Source organism: Staurois parvus, unplaced genomic scaffold (genome assembly GCF_062004578.1).
Source record: "Staurois parvus isolate SC_StPar_1 unplaced genomic scaffold, SC_StPar_1.0 ptg000169l, whole genome shotgun sequence".
Taxonomy (NCBI): domain Eukaryota; kingdom Metazoa; phylum Chordata; class Amphibia; order Anura; family Ranidae; genus Staurois; species Staurois parvus.
In genome coordinates this window covers 2300828-2320000 of record NW_028317965.1, presented here as the reverse complement: position 1 = coordinate 2320000, position 19173 = coordinate 2300828, and the positions used below count along the sequence as shown (strand labels likewise).

Below are 19173 nucleotides of genomic sequence, written 5' to 3'. Positions count from 1 at the left end.
CTGCAGCACCCACTTATACACACAGCCATTTTTAACACACGAACGTGTGCGTTTGGATTGTACACTTGCATTCTATGCAGATATGACCAGCATGGAAAATGTATCTTTACATACAACTGCCCAAAAGACTACATTAGAGTCATTACGTACAGTTTTCTATGACAACTTTACACTACACAGTGATTGTATTGGTATTGTAATTATGTAAAATGTCAGCAAGCCAGTGGTACATGACTTAGCATACTGATGTAGAGTGCTGGGTAACATACGCAGAGCAGTATAAATCAGTGTGAGTGAGATTAACACATTATGATTGCTAATACCAATGTACTTCATTGATATTTGCAATCATTCTTACTGAATGAAACTGATTAATTCAGTCTATTGTGATTAGCTGTGATTGGGCAAAGCTTATCACATGATACAGATGGGCTGTGATTGGCCCTGTCTGTATCATGTGACTGCCTTGACCAGTCACAGCTAACAACATAATTGTATACAATGGATGGAATGATAGGAAGCCATCCATTGTGTACAATTGACATGTGATCTGCTGTGATTGGTCACAGCAGTCACATGACACTGGCAACGGGCCAGTGTAGTGATATATCATTGACTATGTCCCATGGACACAGCAGGTAACAGATCGCACCACTGCGCGGCTCCTCAGCCGCGTGAGGGGCTCATTATGACAGGACGTCATATGACACCCAGTCACAACAGTGAGTGTCCTGCCCAGCCATCAATCTGCTATAGGCCGGGCGGTAACTTGTTAAAAGTCCACCATGCTTTGACATTGACATCTCTCAGATGGCTCCAAAACTTCTTCCTTTGCAAGATGTTTGTAAGCTTTCTTGCATGAACTGCCCATTTCAAATTTAACCCACCTCATTTAAGTGGGAATTAAATGATGGCTTTGACAAGGCGAATCCATAACCCTCCATTTCTTCTTTCTGAGCAATTCCTTAAAATAATTTCTAATGTGCTTCATATCATTTTCACACTGAAAGAGTCATTCATGGTTCAACTTTAAATTTTGATGCCCCATTCTCATCATGCACACTTTGATAAGAAGCAGATTCCATAGTTGACTAGATGACTAGCTGTACGGAGCCTAAAGCAGCAAAGCAACCCTGAATCATGACAGTTGTACCACTATGCTTCACAGTTGGTGTGGGATTCTTCTGTTGAAATGCCTGCTTTGGCTTATGGCAAACATGTTTATTGTTACTGTAGCTAAACAGCTGTATCTTCAAATCATCAGTCCACATATTCTAAAACACCTGATTCTAATCAAAATAATTTAAAGTGGTGGTAAATGTAAGAGTATACTTACTTTTTCCACATGACAAATCTGTATTTCCATTAAATTAAAAAAGAATTCCAGGCTAAACCTAACTGGTCTTAAAAATGCCCCCTCCACCCTCCTAACACCTATGCTGACTAACTGTGTAAGAAAGATGCATATACATACCTATTTTCAGCCCACTCTAGTCCAATCACGTAACCAGGGGAGGGGCGGTGACGTCATCACGCATCCACAGAGGAACGGCGAGTATATCGAGTGAACATACACACACCTGCAGGGCTGTTTGCAGGAGGATTTGGATATATTTACACAAAGCGCTACTTTTGTTGATACCATGTGAGTGGGAGATCAGAAGCTCATTAAACATTTGTTACCCAGGATAAGTCACTATGTTTCTTTTTTCCCTTCTCTGTATGTATCGGTTATGGAGGAATAAGCCAAGCAACTAGAGGAGAAAGTCCTTATTGAGAAAAGCTGTGTTGAGGAGAAAGGAGAGGAGGAAGGAGAGAGAGGTTCATGTCATGAACATTGACTTACTACGCAGATTAGATTGAACTACATTACTATCTCAATTCGTATGAACTGAACTATTATTCACTTATATAAATTTTTTTTCAGTTCATTTTTTATTTTTTATATATTTTATATATTTTTTTTTTATTTTTTATATTTTTTCATTTTTTCACTTTTTATTAGTTTTGTATGCACGCAGTTTTTTATGCACTGATTTACAAATATTATTAGAATTTTTTGATTCACTTTAATCATGGATTTAAGTATTATGCAATTATGGATTCAAGCATTATGGTTATAGATTATTATTGAATTATTGGTGATACACAATATTTATTCATAATTTATTTAGAGCACTTATATAGTTTGGAGCGCGGTACAATATAGATATAGGTAATTAACATCCATACACCTAGAGAGGGTGTAAAAAGTACCTGGCGATCTAAAAATCTAATTAAGCACGTTAATTGATTTATTGGTTCACTTCATTCAATATCTAATATTATTTTTAAACACGGAATTAATTGCTGTATTAGTTAGAAAACCTCTAGTGGCTCACAAGTATTTAATTAATTTGCTTTTTTCATAATAAATGTTTGGTACAATGTTCCATTTTTCTGGCACCAACATGGCAACATACACATGGTTAGTATGCTGCCACAGATTGACTCCAGGAAAGGAAAATAACAATAGGCTATTGATACAATTTTCTGTTTTCCTTCCTAGCACCAACATGGCAACATACTAACAACATGTATGCTGCCATGTTGGTGCCAGGAAAACAGAAAATTGCATTGAATACTTACCATAATTCTCCTTTCCTGGAGCCAGTCCATAGCAGCATGCTGCCAAAGTTATGCTGTGATGGATTGGCACCAGAAAAGGAAAATTTACAGTAAATATTTGATACTATTTTCTATTTTCCGTCCAACACTAGAAGCTGAACAGCACACAAGAAAGTTTGTATATCTCTTACACAATATTTGCAGCCTTTCTCCCAAAAACACAAGCAGTTAACATTTTGAACCCAACATGGCACCATACACGCAGTTAGTATGCTGCCATAGATTGACTCCAGGGAAAGAAAATAACAATAGGTTATTGATACAATTTTCTGTTTTCCTTCCTAGCACCAACATGGCAACATACTAACAACATGTATGCTGCCATGTTAATGCCAGAAAAACAGAAAATTGCATCGAAGATTTACGATAATTTTCCTTTCCTGGTGCCAGTCCGTATCAACATGTATACTGTCATGGATTGGCACCAGAAAAGGAAAATGTACAGTATTTGATACAATTCCATTTTTCGTCCAACACTAGAAGCTGAACAGAACATGAGGAAGTTTGTATATCTCTTACACAATTTTTTGCAGCCTTTCTCCCATAAACACAAGCAGTTAACATTTTGATCCCTTCCAGTAGATGACAACTGCAGAATAGATGACATTGTTAAAGGAAACAAGTACGCATTTCTGCAACAAAATAGGAATAAGAATTTCACCCCGGCATTGTGCTTCAGATTCGGTCACTGTGTTCCAGGGATTTATACAAAACTCTTAGATCTGTCCATTTGAGTTTTAATCTAGGAAGCTGTTGCAAGTATATTTATTTTCGAGGATTTTCAGTTTTAGCTGTCATTTTCACAGCAGTTCAAACAGTTGCTACAAATGGGAGTTGCTGATTCCAAGTATTGTTTGGCATGGTTAACCAGCAAATCAAATCACTCCTTTTGTAGACGCCAGTTTTTTGTTTTTTTTTTCTGCATCTGTTCCCAAGTTACATTGTCTCCTTTTGTTTGATCTGTGACCTGTGTTATTCTGCAGCACTTCCATCATTGCTAGTTGTCCAGTTTAATATTAAAAAAATGTGCTTTAAAGTTGTGCATGTGACCTTTCATGTTCTAAATCACAAAACATAGTTTTAGTCTCTTGCAAAAGAATATACAGGATTTTATTGGAGATGCTCTCTATAAAAGAGTTGAGTACTGCACCGTATCTTTTTTCCAATTTCAGTATTTTCATTAAGGTTTCTTAAGACATATAGGGGAAGATTTATGAAAACTGGGGCAGCTTCCAGGTTTTATTGTCAAAGCTTATTTGAACAAGCTGAGGTTTGAAGCTGATTGGCTACCATGCACAGCTGCACCAATCTATCTTAGATTGTAAGCTCTACAGGCAGGGCCCTCTAATTCCTCTGATACCAAATTGTATTGTAACTGTAATGTCTAAATTCATTTTGTAAAGCTGGCGCTATATAATTCCTGTATATTAAAAATATTATAATAACCCACATGGAAGAAAAATATATTTTAAATATATTTTAAAAATATTCTTCACATATATATTGACATATATTTGAAAAATGACAATTTTGGCTGTATTCAATATATTTAAAAAAAAATAACTATATATATATATATATATATATATATATATATTGCATGTTGAAATGCATTTTTTATATATTACAAAATTTTGGTCATATTCAATATATTTCCAAATATATTTCAATAAATATATATATATATATATATATATATATATACAGTATGTTGAAATGCATTTTTTATATATTACAAAATGTTGGTCATATTCAATATATTTCCAAATATATTTCAATAAATAAATTAAAAAAATATATATATGTATATATATATCTAGAGAGAGAGAGAGATACTGTATGTGAAATGTGTTTTTATTACAAAATATATGAAAAATATTTTTACATGCATTTACAAATATATGTACAAATATATGTTAAAATTACTTTTTTATATGTTAAAAAACATCCGAAGAATATATTTAAAAAATATATATGTTTAAATATTTGATGTTTAAATAATATTTTTCATATATTTTGTAATATATAAAAAATGCATTTCACAGTATATATATATATATATATATATATATATACTGATATTGATCCTAAAAAATGGGGTGGCCCATCTTATTAATTACTTCCAGTCCAGGCGAATTCTGACATTCCTCTCCTACATGTAAAAACATAATTTTTTTCTAGAAAACTATGTAGAACCCACAAGCATTACATATTTTTTAAGCAGAGACCCTAGAGAATAAAATGGTGGGTGTTACATATTTTTATGTCACACAGTATTTGCGCTGCGTTTTTCAAACGCAAATTTTTTGGGAAAAATACACTTTAATTAATTTTAAAGCACAAAAACACAATATAATACCCAATTGTTTGTTAAGATATAAAAGATGAAGTTACACTGACTAAATAAATACCAAACATGTCAGGATTTAAAAATGCGTGCACCCTTGGAACAGCACCACACTACAATACATAAAAATCCCCATTGGTGACGCTTTAAAAGCCTTTACAATTTACCAGTTTAGAGTTACACAGGAGGCCTGGTGCTAGAATTATTGCTCTCGCTCTGACATTTGTAAGGATACCTCCCATGTGTGGTACAATAGCCTTTTACATAGGCGTGTGGGACCAGCGTAGGTGTTCGCATTTGTGCGTGAGCACTTGGAAATGGGAGCGTTTAAAATTTTGATTTTGTAATTGTATCATTTGTTTTACTTTTTTTACACTGAAACTTTGTCTTATCACGTTTATTGCTGTCACAAGGGATGAACAGCATCCCTTGTGATAGCATGAGCCGTGACAGGTCCACTTTTTGGAGAGATCTGGGGTCTATTAGACCCCACATCTTTCCTCTGACCTTCAAAGCAGCAGATCAAACCAAGATCGGATTGATCTGATGCTTTCACAAGCTGGCTTGTTTACATGAGCCCGAAACTGTAAGTAACGAAATCCTTGTCACTTCCAGTTTCTGACATCAAACAGTGGAAGGAACAACATCTGTTCCTCTCACTGTGTGCCCAGAACTAGATGCCACCAGATGCATCCTTTCCAGGCTCCCTGATCAGTGCCTTAGCAGCTCAATGTGCAGAGTCCCCCAATGTAAAAAATGATATCTTGGTCATCTCTGCAGCGATGAGCGAGATATCACCCTTCCCATCCAGGAATGTACATGCACGTCCTATGGATGGGAAGAGGATAATTTTGTTGTTCTTTGCTAAACTCTTTCTAATTCAACATCTTTCATGAGGATTGGTGACCAAAATTATACTGCATATTCAAGCTGAGGGTTAACCAGCAAGGGCGGACTGACAACTCATGGGGCCCCCGAGCAATAGGGGATCATGGGGCCCCTGTGTCCTTGCCCAAACTCAAAAAAGCCTATGAAAAAGGTACCAGGGGCATCTCATGGGGCCCCCTACTGTCCCCGGGCCGTCGGTCAGCGCCCGAGTTTCCAAATGGTCAGCCCGTCCCTGTTAACCAGTCTTTGGTTAAAGGGTAGATTTATTGATTTCTCTCTGGAATATATGCCCTTTTTAATGCATGACACTATTTTGCTGGCTTTGTTAGCTGTGGCTTGACATTGCATGCTATTGCTACGTTTGTGATCTACAAGCACCCCCAGATCCTTTCCAATCACTGAATCTCACAGGGGAGAACCTCCTAATGTGTATTTTGTGGCACCAAATTGCATAACTTTAGATTAGTTCCAGTATTGAACCACATCTGCCAGGTAACTAACCCCCCATTTAATCAAGGTATTCCTTTAATGATGTTACATCCTCTGCCGAATTTAGTTCCCTGAATAATTTGATATCATCAGCAAACCCTGAAAGTGACCACTTTGTTGGTCCTCACCGCTTGCTGTAGAGGGCATCATGGTGGTCAAGCAGATGAGAACCATTACAGTTGCACCACTTGCTTTGATGACTGGAAGGAAACTTTCTTCCAGGTATACAGTACTTCCTTTCTCAGAAAAATGCTGAATTTGTCATTTAAAGAACATCTAAGCAAGGACAATAGGACAAACTAAAAAAAAACTACACACAAAGAAGCAAATAAATGCAGTCAATGTTTCAGGTTTTCAAGCTTTTAATCTGCTGAGTAAAGACATTTATTGAAGATTCTGTTTCCTTTCTTCCAGGTCATTATCTTCTTTTTCCTTTAAAGTTATTCCATCTGAGGTGTTTCAACATTTCCGACAAGACATCTTAAGCATGTAAGTAATTTTACTGGAAAAACATGTAATTATTCTGTGAATCTATTGACCTGCACTGAATATAGCTCACACGTAGAAGAGAGATTAACTCAAAAGGACATTAGCCACAGTGAATGTAACAAGAGCTATTGATTGGTTTCTCAAAATTGTTAATTTGTAAGATATATGTTTCAGTTTTGTGCGCACTGTGAACATTACATTTCTTAACTGATCAGGTACATTTGATTATCTATAGTGTTTCTGCAGAGAAAAGGGCATGAAGCCTGTAATAGGTTGTCACTAATTTATTGTGGGTCCTTGGACCTTTGCCTGTGCAATGGTGGCCTCAGAGCTCTTATAGTAAACATGTACGACATTGCTGACTTATTTTGAAAGGTTTAGCTTCCATGGCTGCCTTTCTGATCCTAGCTTGACTGATGAAGAACAAAAAAGCAAGGTAGGAGTAAGAGTTCACTGGTTCTATGCCTGTTCCATGTGTAGGTAGGTGTAGGTTGACCTCCCTACACAGGTGTCTCTGTTGCAACCACCCTGGTGTTTACATGCAAAGCTTACCATATGTAGTGATTGGCGGGTGGCAAGCCCGCTGAATGCGACACACTCAAGCCAATAGGGAAGCACTGCAACTGCCCCACAACCATGTTCAATGAATGTTTGCAGCACATTTTTTTGGTACAAATGGGGTCAAAACAGGTGGTGAGGAGGCATCATATCATTCATATGTAAGATTTGGGATGGGACCACATACCATCGCATTATAACTTTATAGGCTATAGACTTCTGTATCAGTGACATTTAGGAAGCATTTAGCTATATTACCCTAAATGGCTACCCAACCCTCTTCTGTTTTAGCCTGCTGCAGGTCAGTTTCCCTTTCAACCACATAACCATCTCTAGTATATTGTGGAAACGTGTGTTTTTGTTTTTTTTTTTCAAAAATTTTTTTTATTTTATTAAGAATAAGGCATAGCAAAGCAAATACAACTACGGATCGCAGTCCAAGAATAGACACTGTAAGCGGTGTCCCGTATTGCAGACGGGTCAGACAAATAGATTACAATGCAATTATAGTGTAACAATGCAGGAAGACAGATGTACCGTATTTTTCGCTCCATAAGACGCACCTAGGTTTTAGAGGGGAAAAACAAGAAAAAAAAATATTCTGAACCAATGGACTGCAGACACAGTACAGGGGATGACCAGAGACTGCGGACACAGTGCAGGGGATGACCAGAGACTGCAGACATAATACAGGAGATGACCAGAGACTGCGGACATAGTACAGGAGATGACCAGAGACTGCAGACAGTGCAGAGAATGACCAGAGACTGCAGACAGTGCAGGGAATGACCAGAGACTGCAGACAGTGCAGGGGATGACCAGAGACTGCAGACAGTGCAGGGAATGACCAGAGACTGCAGACAGTGCAGGGAATGACCAGAGACTGCTGACCTTTGGGGAGGGAGGGGGAGCGGGTACCTGAATTTGACAGGTACCCGCTCCCACTTCCGCGGAGTTGTCCTTCCTTCCTTCTTCCCGGGCCAGCTTCTGTGACAGCCGGGTGTCCACTGCGCATGCGCGAGAAGCGCTGCGCTTTGTGAATGGCCCGGCGCCTTCTGGGACCTGTCATGTGTCCCAGAAGACACCGGATCATTCACAAAGCGCAGCACATGCGCAGTGGGCACCCGGCTGTCACAGAAGCCAGCGCGGGAAGACTGTGCAGCGCTGGAGCGAGGAACAGGTAAGGCCCTGCAGGAGAGAACAGCTGAGCGGCCGGCCCGGTATTCTGACATGGTGGAGGCAGAAATACCAGACCGGCCTCTTTATATTCGCTCCATAAGACGCACTGACATTTTCCCCCCTTTTTTGTGGGGAAAAAAGTGCGTCTTATGGAGCGAAAAATACTGTATATTACATATCTGCAGATATGAAAAATTTACTAGACGAGGTAATGTAAATAGTGAAGGGAACTAACCCATGTAATAATGAGCTTTTATGATGAGGGGGTACGAAGTGTCGGATAAGGATAGCTTTGAGAAGGTTATGTGTTCAATATTGTGTATCCAGATTAGAGAATGTGTGTTACCTAGAAGTATTTGCGTCTGTAAGAAATTAACTGCTGTATTCTGCTGAGGAAATGTGGATGATGTGAGTATTTACTAAAGGAAGAATAAAGATAAGCCTGAGAAAATAGATCAGGTAGAGAAAGGAATGTGAAGTGGTGTAATTGGAAAGGGGGGGGGGTGAAGGGAAAAAAAACCAAAAAAAACAATAATAATAATAAATTGATTAATTATTCCTGCACTTCTCCCTCATCCCCCCTCTCCCTCTCCCTCCCCAAAATAAGAATTTGGGGGAAAGAGAAGACACAATGGAAGGACAGACAAGTGTGGCGAAGTGGATCATATTCTTGGGTAGGAGCCGAGCCGGTAAAGTCATCAGGTAATTTAGCAGATAATATGCATAAGGACAATCAATAGGGCAAGATACGGGTCAAACACTCCAACACCCGTTATGCAACCAGTTTTCAACCCATCTAATTGTAAATCTAAAATCTCCCTAATGGACTGGGCATTCTCTGAAACATCATTACATATAACCATTCAGTCTGGGGGTCTAGATTGGTCATGTAGTGCTGTGTGGTAAGTAGTGGTGGTTTTGAAGTGACTCCAGCATCCCCATGTTTTTCTGAATCTCTCGGGGGTGGAAACGTGTTTAGCTGTAAGTTTTGGGTAGAGATTTGTTTTAGCTCATTCAGATTTTGTTAGTAGATACATTCAAAACTGGTTAGAAGTTTGGCAAAGTCTCTATTTTTAATGAGAGTGGAGATGCATTGTTTTATTTGCAAAAACCTATAAAGGTCCGAGGCTGGTGGTTGATTATCTGAGCAAATAACGTCCCAAGAGATAATAGAGGCAGGGGTAAAAAAAATGCTGAAAGTATGAAATCTTCCACCAATCAAAAGCTCTTGGTTCTAAGTGAACTGGCTTGAACATGACTTGTGATAAGAGTGGCAAAAGATGTATGATGGGTCAAGAAACCACAAGAATGTTTGATTCTATTCACGATCTTTATTTTATGCTTATAAAGTAGGACAAGGCTCCCTGGTCTGAGATGAGGCAGAAGTCAGGGTAACACCTGCAGGGTACTGGGGTGATGACTGGGGATTTCCAAAAAATCCACGGGAGTATAAAGAGTAACCAAGGGGAGAAGTTATGTTCTGTGGGTAGTTCACTCTCATTTATGTTTCTATAGAGTGTGGTTTTAAGGAGCCACTGCCTTATGGAGTGCTATACAAAGACGTTCACGATCTTCTGTAATGAGAGTCAAAAGAGGGTAAGGGGACTGGATGCTTCTTTCAATATAAAAGTTTAGATACTCTACTTAACCAGGAAAGTATGTATGAAGGCCACAACTGATGGAGAGACTTAAAAGAAAAAAAAAAGGCACATAATTAACCTTATAGGGAATGTCATAGGGCATGAGTTCAATGAGGAAAGAACAGCTGCTCTGTAACATGGTTCACAGATGCTGAGGCAGAGTTATATTCAAAGTGGAGGATTTACCCCAGTTACTTACAAGCCATAGTTCCAGGACAATAGCAGGACACTGACCAAGGAACTGTTTTTATATTTGCCAACTGGAAATAAAATAAGTATTAATGAGTTGCTAATATTTGATCAATATGACAAAATGTGTGTGATGATTGGAATAAATTGTTAAGACCTTAATGACTGGATTGAGATGTTTCCAGATATCAGCAATATGGTTTGTGTTAATAAAAGTGGAGACCTTGAGGTACACTATATTGCCAAAAGTATTGTGACACCCCTCCAAATCATTGGATTCAGGTGTTCCAATCATCTCCATGGCCACAGGTGTATAAAATCAAGCAACTAAGCATGCAGACTGCTTCCACAAACATTTGTGAAAGAATGGGTTGCTCTCAGGAGCTCAGTGACTCCAAGCGTGGTCCCGTGATAGGTTGCACCTGTGCAATAAGTCTATCCGTGACATTTCCTGGCTACTAAATATTCCACTGTCAACTGTTACTGGTATTATAACAAAGTGGAAGCAACTGGAAACAACAGCAACTCAGCCACCAAGTGGCAGGCCACATAAAATGAAAGCGCGGGCTGAGTACAGTGCCCACATTTCACCAACTGTCTGCAGAGTCAATAGCTAAAGACCTCCAAACTTCATGTGGCCTTCAGATTAGCACAACAGTGTGCAGAGAACTTCATGGAATGGGTTTCTATGGCCGAGCAGCTCCAACCAAGCCTTACATTACAGAGTGCAATGCAAAGCGTCAGATGCAGTTGCGTAAAGCACGCCACCACCACTGGACTCTAGAGCAGTGGAGACGTGTTCTCTGGAGTGATGAATCAAGCTCTGTTTTTCAATCCAATGGACATGTCTGGGCTTGGTGGTTGCCAGGAGAACGGTACTAGCCTGACTGCACTGTGCCAAATGTAAAGTTTGGTGGAGGGGGATTATGGTGTGGGGTTGTTTTTCAGGGGTTGGGCTTGGCCCCTTAGTTCCCGGTTTCAGATGTCTTGCAAATCGCGCCTGAAATTGGCAGTTCATCCAACTTTGAAATTGTACAAGTTCAATGTAAGTCGCATGATTTCAAAGTCTGGCTTGATGTGACTGGGGGCTTAAGGAGTCATCATACCAAGACATTTTTCTACAATTTCATGCTCCCAACTTTGTGGAGACAGTTTGGGGATGGCCGCTTCCTGTTCCAACATGACTGCGCACCAGTGCACAAAGCAAGGTCCATAAAAATATGGATGAGGGAGTTTGGGGTGGAGGAACTTGACTGGCCTGCACAGAGTCCTGATCTCAACCTGACAGTCAGTCCTGATCTCAACACCTTTGGGATGAATTAGAGCGCAAACTCCGAGCCAGGCCTCGTATCCTACATTAGAGCCTGACCTCCCAAATGCTCTTCTGGAAGAATGGTCAAACATTCCCATAGACACCCTCCTAAACCTTGTGGACAGCCTTCCCAGAAGAGTTGAATTAGGTATCTTTCAGTGGGGTCTGCCATCTGTTTATTGCAAACAAAGGGTCAATTCTTGTTAAAAGCTGGAACACCGTGGGGTTGATTTATTAATGGCAAACAGACTGCACTTTGCAACTGCAGTTGCTCCAGAGCTTAGTAAATAAGGCAAAACTGCACTGTGCAAATAATACCCAATCACATGTAAGGAAACTTTTAAAAAAACCTGTATTTTTACTTGCACATGATTGGAGGATGGAAGTAAGTAGAGCTTCCCTTCATTTACTAAACTGTGGAGTAACTGCTCTTGCAAGCAGCACAGTCTATTTTCATTTACTAACTCAAGCCCATATTTTTTTTTTCTTTAAAATTAGCACAATAAAATTCAGCTAGTGTTTATAAAGATATTTGGGGCTGAAAGAAGAGTATTTGGTTACCCAGTGGCAGACAATGTTTGCATGACAGAAGGTATAGTAGGGAAATGTTTTTGGGGTTTTTATGAGATTTTATGCTTCTGGGACAGAGGAAGGGGGAGTCCCATCCATAGGAGAGGTCTGCTACTGCTTGTGATTTACCCATTAGAACCCAAAAAGGAAAAGAAGAAAGAATAGAGTACATGCAAGATGTTATAGAAATGGGACTAAAACAAACAACTTAAAGATTGAAATCCATCCAAAAAGACAGGAGTAGCAGGAATGGGAGTGAATCAGGGGTGGACTGACCATTTGGGAACTCGGGCACTGCCTGAGGGCCCAGGGTTAGTAGGGGGCCCCATGAGATGCCTCTGGTACCTTTCATAGGTTTTTTTGGGTGTGGTTTGAGTGTGGGCGAGGGCACAGGGGCCCCATGATCCCCTATTGCCCGGGGGCCCCATGAGTTGTCAGTCCGCCCCTGGAGTGAATGGATTATTTTTTAAATAGAGGACATGACCTCTTGTATTTTTGGGGTTACGGGAATTTGCAGAGATAACTGTTCAGTGGTCTTATTTCAGGAGATATATTAGCACTGACTGAAAACCTCCAGCCTAAATGACTATATTTTATTTCTTTTATATAAAATGAGGCTACCATAACACATTTTTTTCATATTAGGTGCATGTGTCAGTGAAACACTTACAGGCATTGTATTTTATCTCCCACAAAGATCACAATACCCCTATGATAAAGCCTTGTTTGTTTTTCTCTCCAGAAGTAATTAGCCTTTTTGGTCCAGGCATTATACAGAGACTGCATCTACTTCCAGGACTATTGCTTAGTACACATGATGAGAAAATGGGACGAAAAATACTGCTTTCGGAGTGATCAGGTCATGCAAAATTATCCGAGGGACAAGCACAAAAATTTTTCTTGTACAATACCAGAACAAACAATTTTCGTTTAATCAGTACAGTATTCATCTGAAAAAAATCAAGTGACCAAGACCGCGCACACTCAGAAATGAAAGAATACATTACAATACAATACAATATATTACATAATTTCCAAAGATGTATTTTTGTAACTTTAGTAACCTCTTCATTTTTGATATGAGACTAGCATGCAAAAGAAAAAAAAACTACAATAATTCATCAGATATTCTCATCATGTGTACAAGGCTTTAGATACTGGCTCAAAGATAATAAATCCTGGTGCCTGTGCAGTTTGTGGCTGTGATAAAAAATGTCTGACAGAGATCAGCCCATTACAGCCCTTCAACTTGTGATTTGCTACAAAACAATATTGCAAGCTGAGATCTGAGAAGAACAGATTGAGGAAATGCTTCCTCCTGCCTGCAGTTTATTGATGACATCATATCAGCCTAGGCAAAGATAAGTGGCTGATGCTCAAGGAGTACCTTTTAGTTGTAGCGCTACTCCGCCAGGAGTTGCTTGGTTCTAAGAAGAACCTTCAGCCCCACTGACACACCAGCTTAAGAAAATGGATAATGCACTGATGCTGGCAGCACAAATATAGATACCCTGCACACAACTAAGGTTTGGAATTAAAAAGCAAATATTAGACTGGTTAGTGGTAAATTAACCCAATATATTGTCTCAGGATGCAGTAAATAGCAGTATGCACATAAATGAATAAGTAATGGATTAAGTCATTCACAGTTCACTGGACAACATGTTCACTAAGCTATAGCAGAATAGAATGTAGTTGGCCCCTCATTAGAGTACTCCTGGTAATCCACAAAACTAGCAATAACTAGCAATAACTAATGGCATTACAAAAGAGTAACAGCAATGATAAGCAGTAATATGATAACCCCTCAGTAATCAGTAGACTATATCCACTTAGGAGTGCACTCTAAATGAATAGCAGTGATGAAGTTTAAGACTCTCTAAAGAGGTATGTCTTACTATGGACAACAGGAAAATGCCTTGTGAAGCAGCCATCTGAGTGAGCAATCCTTAGCCCTAATTCTTCAGCTGGCTAGTGTTGGGGCCCAGTCTTTATGGTGGTGTATATGAATACAGTCCAAGTAAAGTCTGCGTGCAGTAAATAATTCTATTAGTTATATGGCCAGTCCCTGTGTGCTCAGTCTCTGCTATCAGTAGGCTATATCCACTTAGGTGCACTCTAAATGAATAGCAGTGATGAAGTTTAAGACTCTCTAAAGAGGTATGTCTTACTATGGACAATAGGCAAATGCCTTGTGAAGCAGCCATCTGAGTGAGCAATCTTTAGCCCTAATTCTTCAGCTGGCTAGTGTTGGGGCCCAGTCTTTATGGTGGTGTACATGAATACAGTCCAAGTAAAGTCTGCGTGCAGTAAATAATTCTATTAGTTTTATGGCCAGTCCCTGTGTGCTCAGTCTCTGCTATCAGTAGGCTATATCCACTTAGGAGTGCACTCTAAATGAATAGCAGTGATGAAGTTTAAGACTCTCTAAAGAGGTATGTCTTACCATGGACAATAGGCAAATGCCTTGTGAAGCAGCCATCTGAGTGAGTAATCTTTAGCCCTAATTCTTCAGCTGGCTAGTGTTGGGGCCCATTCTTTATGGTGATGTACACGAATACAGTCCCAGTAAAGTCTGCGTGCAGTAAATAATTCTACTAGTTAGATGGCCAGAACCTATGTGTTCAGTCTCTGCTAGCAGCAACAGGTTAATGGCATCAGTGTCTACTTACCAGCCCCAACAGTATAGTAATAGGAGTCCTACAGTTCAGATGTCAGCTCACTTCTGGATCTTCTTAGAACAACTCTTGTCCTCAGCACACAGCCCCAGGCAGATTGATGTGCACGCATCTTGGTATCCTCTAGCCAAATAGAAAGTTCCTCAGTATTCAGCCTGTGAAAATACATTTCTCTCTGTCATTATACCCAGCTCATATTGGAAATTGCACTTCAATAGTCCATTACCCTCCATGGAAACATTTATTTTCCAAACTGCCAACCATTAAGTCTCTTCAGCTTCTTCTGCTTGTCAGCTCCCCCTAGTGGATGGAGGTGAAGTAGTGTTAGCCCATTCATCTGAAGTCCATTGGGAGCACAGAAAGTACTGCAACACAGGAGGTGATTTAGTAAAACTGGTGCACACAGAATCTGGTGCAGCTGTGCACAGTAACCAGTCAGCTTCCAGGCTTTATTGTCAAAGCTTAATTGAACAAGCTGAAGTTAGAAGCTGATTGGTTACTATGCACAGCTGCACTAGATTCTGAGTGCACCGGTTTTACTAAATCTCCCCCAGTGTATCCCAAATTGCTGTCTGTCTCTCTAGTCAAGCACATGGCCACATAGTAATAAAGTGTGTGGGATTTTTTTCATTACATCTTATTATGTTGCTGTATATTGTGAGATGTCAGGACTTTACTGACATAGATGTGTAAAGTTGCTGAAATGTCCCTGTTAAATAGTGCCAACACAGTATTTTTCAGCACTTTATAGAGTACATAGCCCCATTTGTATCAGTCACTAACTCCAAATAAGCTACATTCTAAAGTGCATGCCATTCTGAAACAAACTAAAGGAACCAATGGCCAATATTAGAAGAATATTCAGGCTATATACAGGTAGCACTTGCAAGAACCAAACCTGAGACCCTGCAGCAAGGGAGAAGAGCTAACTTGTTAGCCAAACAAAATCCATCATATTTGTCCAAATTACAACTGGTCTTTAGTTTTTTTTTAATAAAGTTTGACGTCTTTCTGGTTGTTAAACCAGTTGGAACAAGACCACTCTGGAAACTGGGTAATTGGATTGGAAGAATGTAACCAGCCGTGGTATGTAAAGGGCTATTCATGCACACTCATCAGATATTATTTTATTGCTTTATGTTTTTATAATAATGTAACAATCGAAACAGAATTAGAAGCACATAGGCAGGATTCCTTCACCCAGTTTTACAGTGAGCTCATAAATGGATCTATTGGACTCCTTACCAGTTCACTTAGAAGCCTAATATACTGTAGATTCCCAGAATTCAACCTGTAGACCCTAGGTCTGGATATAACCTAGCTTCTGGATTTATTGAGTTGCAGAGGTCTTGTGGAAGGTAAGATTCTTCAAGAAAAGAAAAAAATTGTGGAATCTAACCCATAATCAAAATATTTTTTCCTGGGAGCACCATACCAAGCAATAACCTACTTACAGAAAAATACCTAAACTTATGATAGGGACTTTAAATGTGATCGCAAGAAGCATCCAATAAACACCATCTATACAGCAATGACAGTCAATATTTATTCACATATTAACCGCTTGCCGCCCTGCCACTGTGTTTATACGTGTGCAGGGCGGCAGTGGAGCGCAAAACCACGTTTAAAAACGGGTTCCGCGCTCCCGACACTTTCACGGGCAGGGGGCGCGCGCGCGCGCGCCCGCCGACCCGCGGGTGATCCGATTCGATCCAGGAGGGATCAATCATTAGATTTCAGCCAGTGATTTCTGGCTGAAATCGGATGATCGGTCCCTGTCCTATCCTGTCCTGTGTTGATATTTACACAGGGCAGGATATGATGTCATTCTTCTCTGCCTGGACACATTCCGTTCCAGACAGAGAAGAAGAGACATTTAAACGTGAGTAAAACACTACACTAACAGTTAGAACACACTCTAGGACACATTTAACCCCCTGATTGCCCCCCCCCCCAGTTAACCCTTCACTGCCCTGTCACCAGTGTACCTGATCAGTGAAGCGATTTTTATTGATCACTGTATCAGTGTCGCTGGCGACTTCCAATAGTGCTAGCGCCCCTCCCAGATAGCGCCAGTTTGCCCCCCAGTACACCAATAAAGCCATTTAACCCCTTAATTTCCCCCCCCACCCCCCCAGTTAACCCCTTCACTGCCCTGTCACCAGTGTCACTGATCAGTGAAGCGATTTTTACTGATCACTGTATCAGTGTCGCTGGCGACTTCCGATAGTGTTAGCGCCCCTCCCAGATAGCGCCAGATTGCCCACTAATACACCAGTAGTCCCGTCTAACCCCTTGATCGCCCCCCCCCCCCCCTGAGTTGACCCCTTCACTGCCCTCTCACCAGTGTCACTGATCAGTGAACCAATTTTTACTGATCACTGTATCAGTGTCGCTGGCGACTTCCGTTAGTGTTAGCGCCCCTCCCAGATAGCGCCAGATTGCCCGCTAATACACCAGTGATCCCGTCTAACCCCTTGATCGCCCCCCCCCCCCCTCCCCCCTGAGTTGACCCCTTCACTGCCCTGTCACCAGTGTCACTGCTCAGTGAACCAATTTTTACTGATCACTGTATCAGTGTCGCTAGCGACTTCCAATAGTGTTAGCGCCCCTCCCAGATAGCACCAGTTTGCCCGCTAGTACACAGATAATCACATTTGACCCCTTGATTGCCAGGAACACGCTTACTTGCACGCTAAACCTTCATTGCTAGTATAGTGTCTGATTGGATCAATATCTTTGATCAGATCAGCGCTATACCAGCATTCACATTACTTTAGTATCCCCAAAAACGCAGTGTTAGCGGGATCAGCCCCAACACCTGCCAGCACCTGCGTTTAGCCCCTACGCCCCCCCCTTCTCCCCCGGCAAGTGCAGTGTCAGTAGATAACTGTCACTTGATACATATTACACACAAAACCGCAGTGTTCACAGAATCAGGCCTGATATCTGTTAGCACTTGTCGGTAAATTTTTTGTAGCGGTTCAAGCAGTCCCTGACAGCCAGGCGCTCTTTTTCCCGTGAGTCGCACTAGGTACCTGTAAATTTAGTGGCCAAAATGTCTAAGCAAAGGTACACTAGTGAAGAGGCCTATAGGATTCTGAGCATGTCAAGTGAGAGCGAAGGGGAAGACTCACTGGCAGAATCAGGCTCAGAATACGAACCTATAGACAGCAGCGGCACCCTGACAGCTAGCTCAGGCGACGAGGAAGTGGTCCCTGCTAAGGTCAGGCGTACCCGATCCCATTCACAGGTTGCTGAGGTGGTACAAATGCATGATGACTCTCATATGCAGCAGAGTGCCAGTACTAGTGCCGCAGTATCTTTTGGTGAACTGGCGAGCACCAGCGGCCTAGTACGTCCTGGTCGTAGGCATACCAGCACTGCAGTATCCCTTGGTGACGTGGCGAGTCCCATAAGTGCAGTACAAGCTGGTGCGGTGGCGAGCACAAGTAGTGTCCCGCGGCCACCAAGAATTCGCAGACAGGCCCGTAGAGCCCCTAGTGTCCTTCCGGATGTGCTTGCAAATCCCGATTGGCAGCCCACAAATTCTGCAGCACCCGTACTTCCCCCATTCACTGCCCAACCCGGAATTCAGGTGGAAACAGCAAATTTAAATACTCCCCTTAATTTTTTTGAGCTGTTTTTCACAGAAGATCTTTATGCATTGATTGTGGATCAAAGCAATTTATATGCACGCCAATTTATCGCCGCCAACCCAAATTCAAACCTTGCCAGACCATTCGCATGGAAACCCATTACGGTTTCCGAATTTAAAGTTTTTTTGGGCCTAACCCTCAACATGGGCATTAATGATAAAAATCAATTGCGGTTGTATTGGTCCACCGACCCTCTTGTTCACATGCCCGTGTTCTCTGCTGCCATGGCCAGGCATAGATATGAGAGTATAATGCGTTTTATGCACTTCTACGACAACTCACTCAGTCTTCCTCGGGGTGACCCTGAATTTGACCGGCTCCACAAAATTCGGCCCCTCGTAAATCACTTTAACCAAAAATTTGCAGATGTGTATACTCCCGAGAAAAACATCTGCATCGATGAGTCCCTCATTCAATATTCTGGCCGCCTTGTAATCAAACAATATCTCCCCAGCAAGCGTGCCAGATATGGGATCAAGATGTATAAGACCTGTGAGAGGGCAACAGG

General features: G+C 40.9%; 1 protein-coding gene across 2 annotated transcripts in view; it reads left to right on the top strand.

The window, feature by feature from the left end:
* LHCGR (luteinizing hormone/choriogonadotropin receptor) overlaps positions 1-19173 on the top strand; it is a 209596-nt gene that overhangs the window by 19540 nt on the left and 170883 nt on the right. For both annotated transcript variants that reach the window (XM_089676442.1, XM_089676441.1), the window contains exon 2: positions 6806-6880. In XM_089676442.1, coding sequence (XP_089532568.1) covers positions 6806-6880 — 75 coding nt within the window. The remainder of the gene's footprint in view (positions 1-6805; positions 6881-19173) is intronic.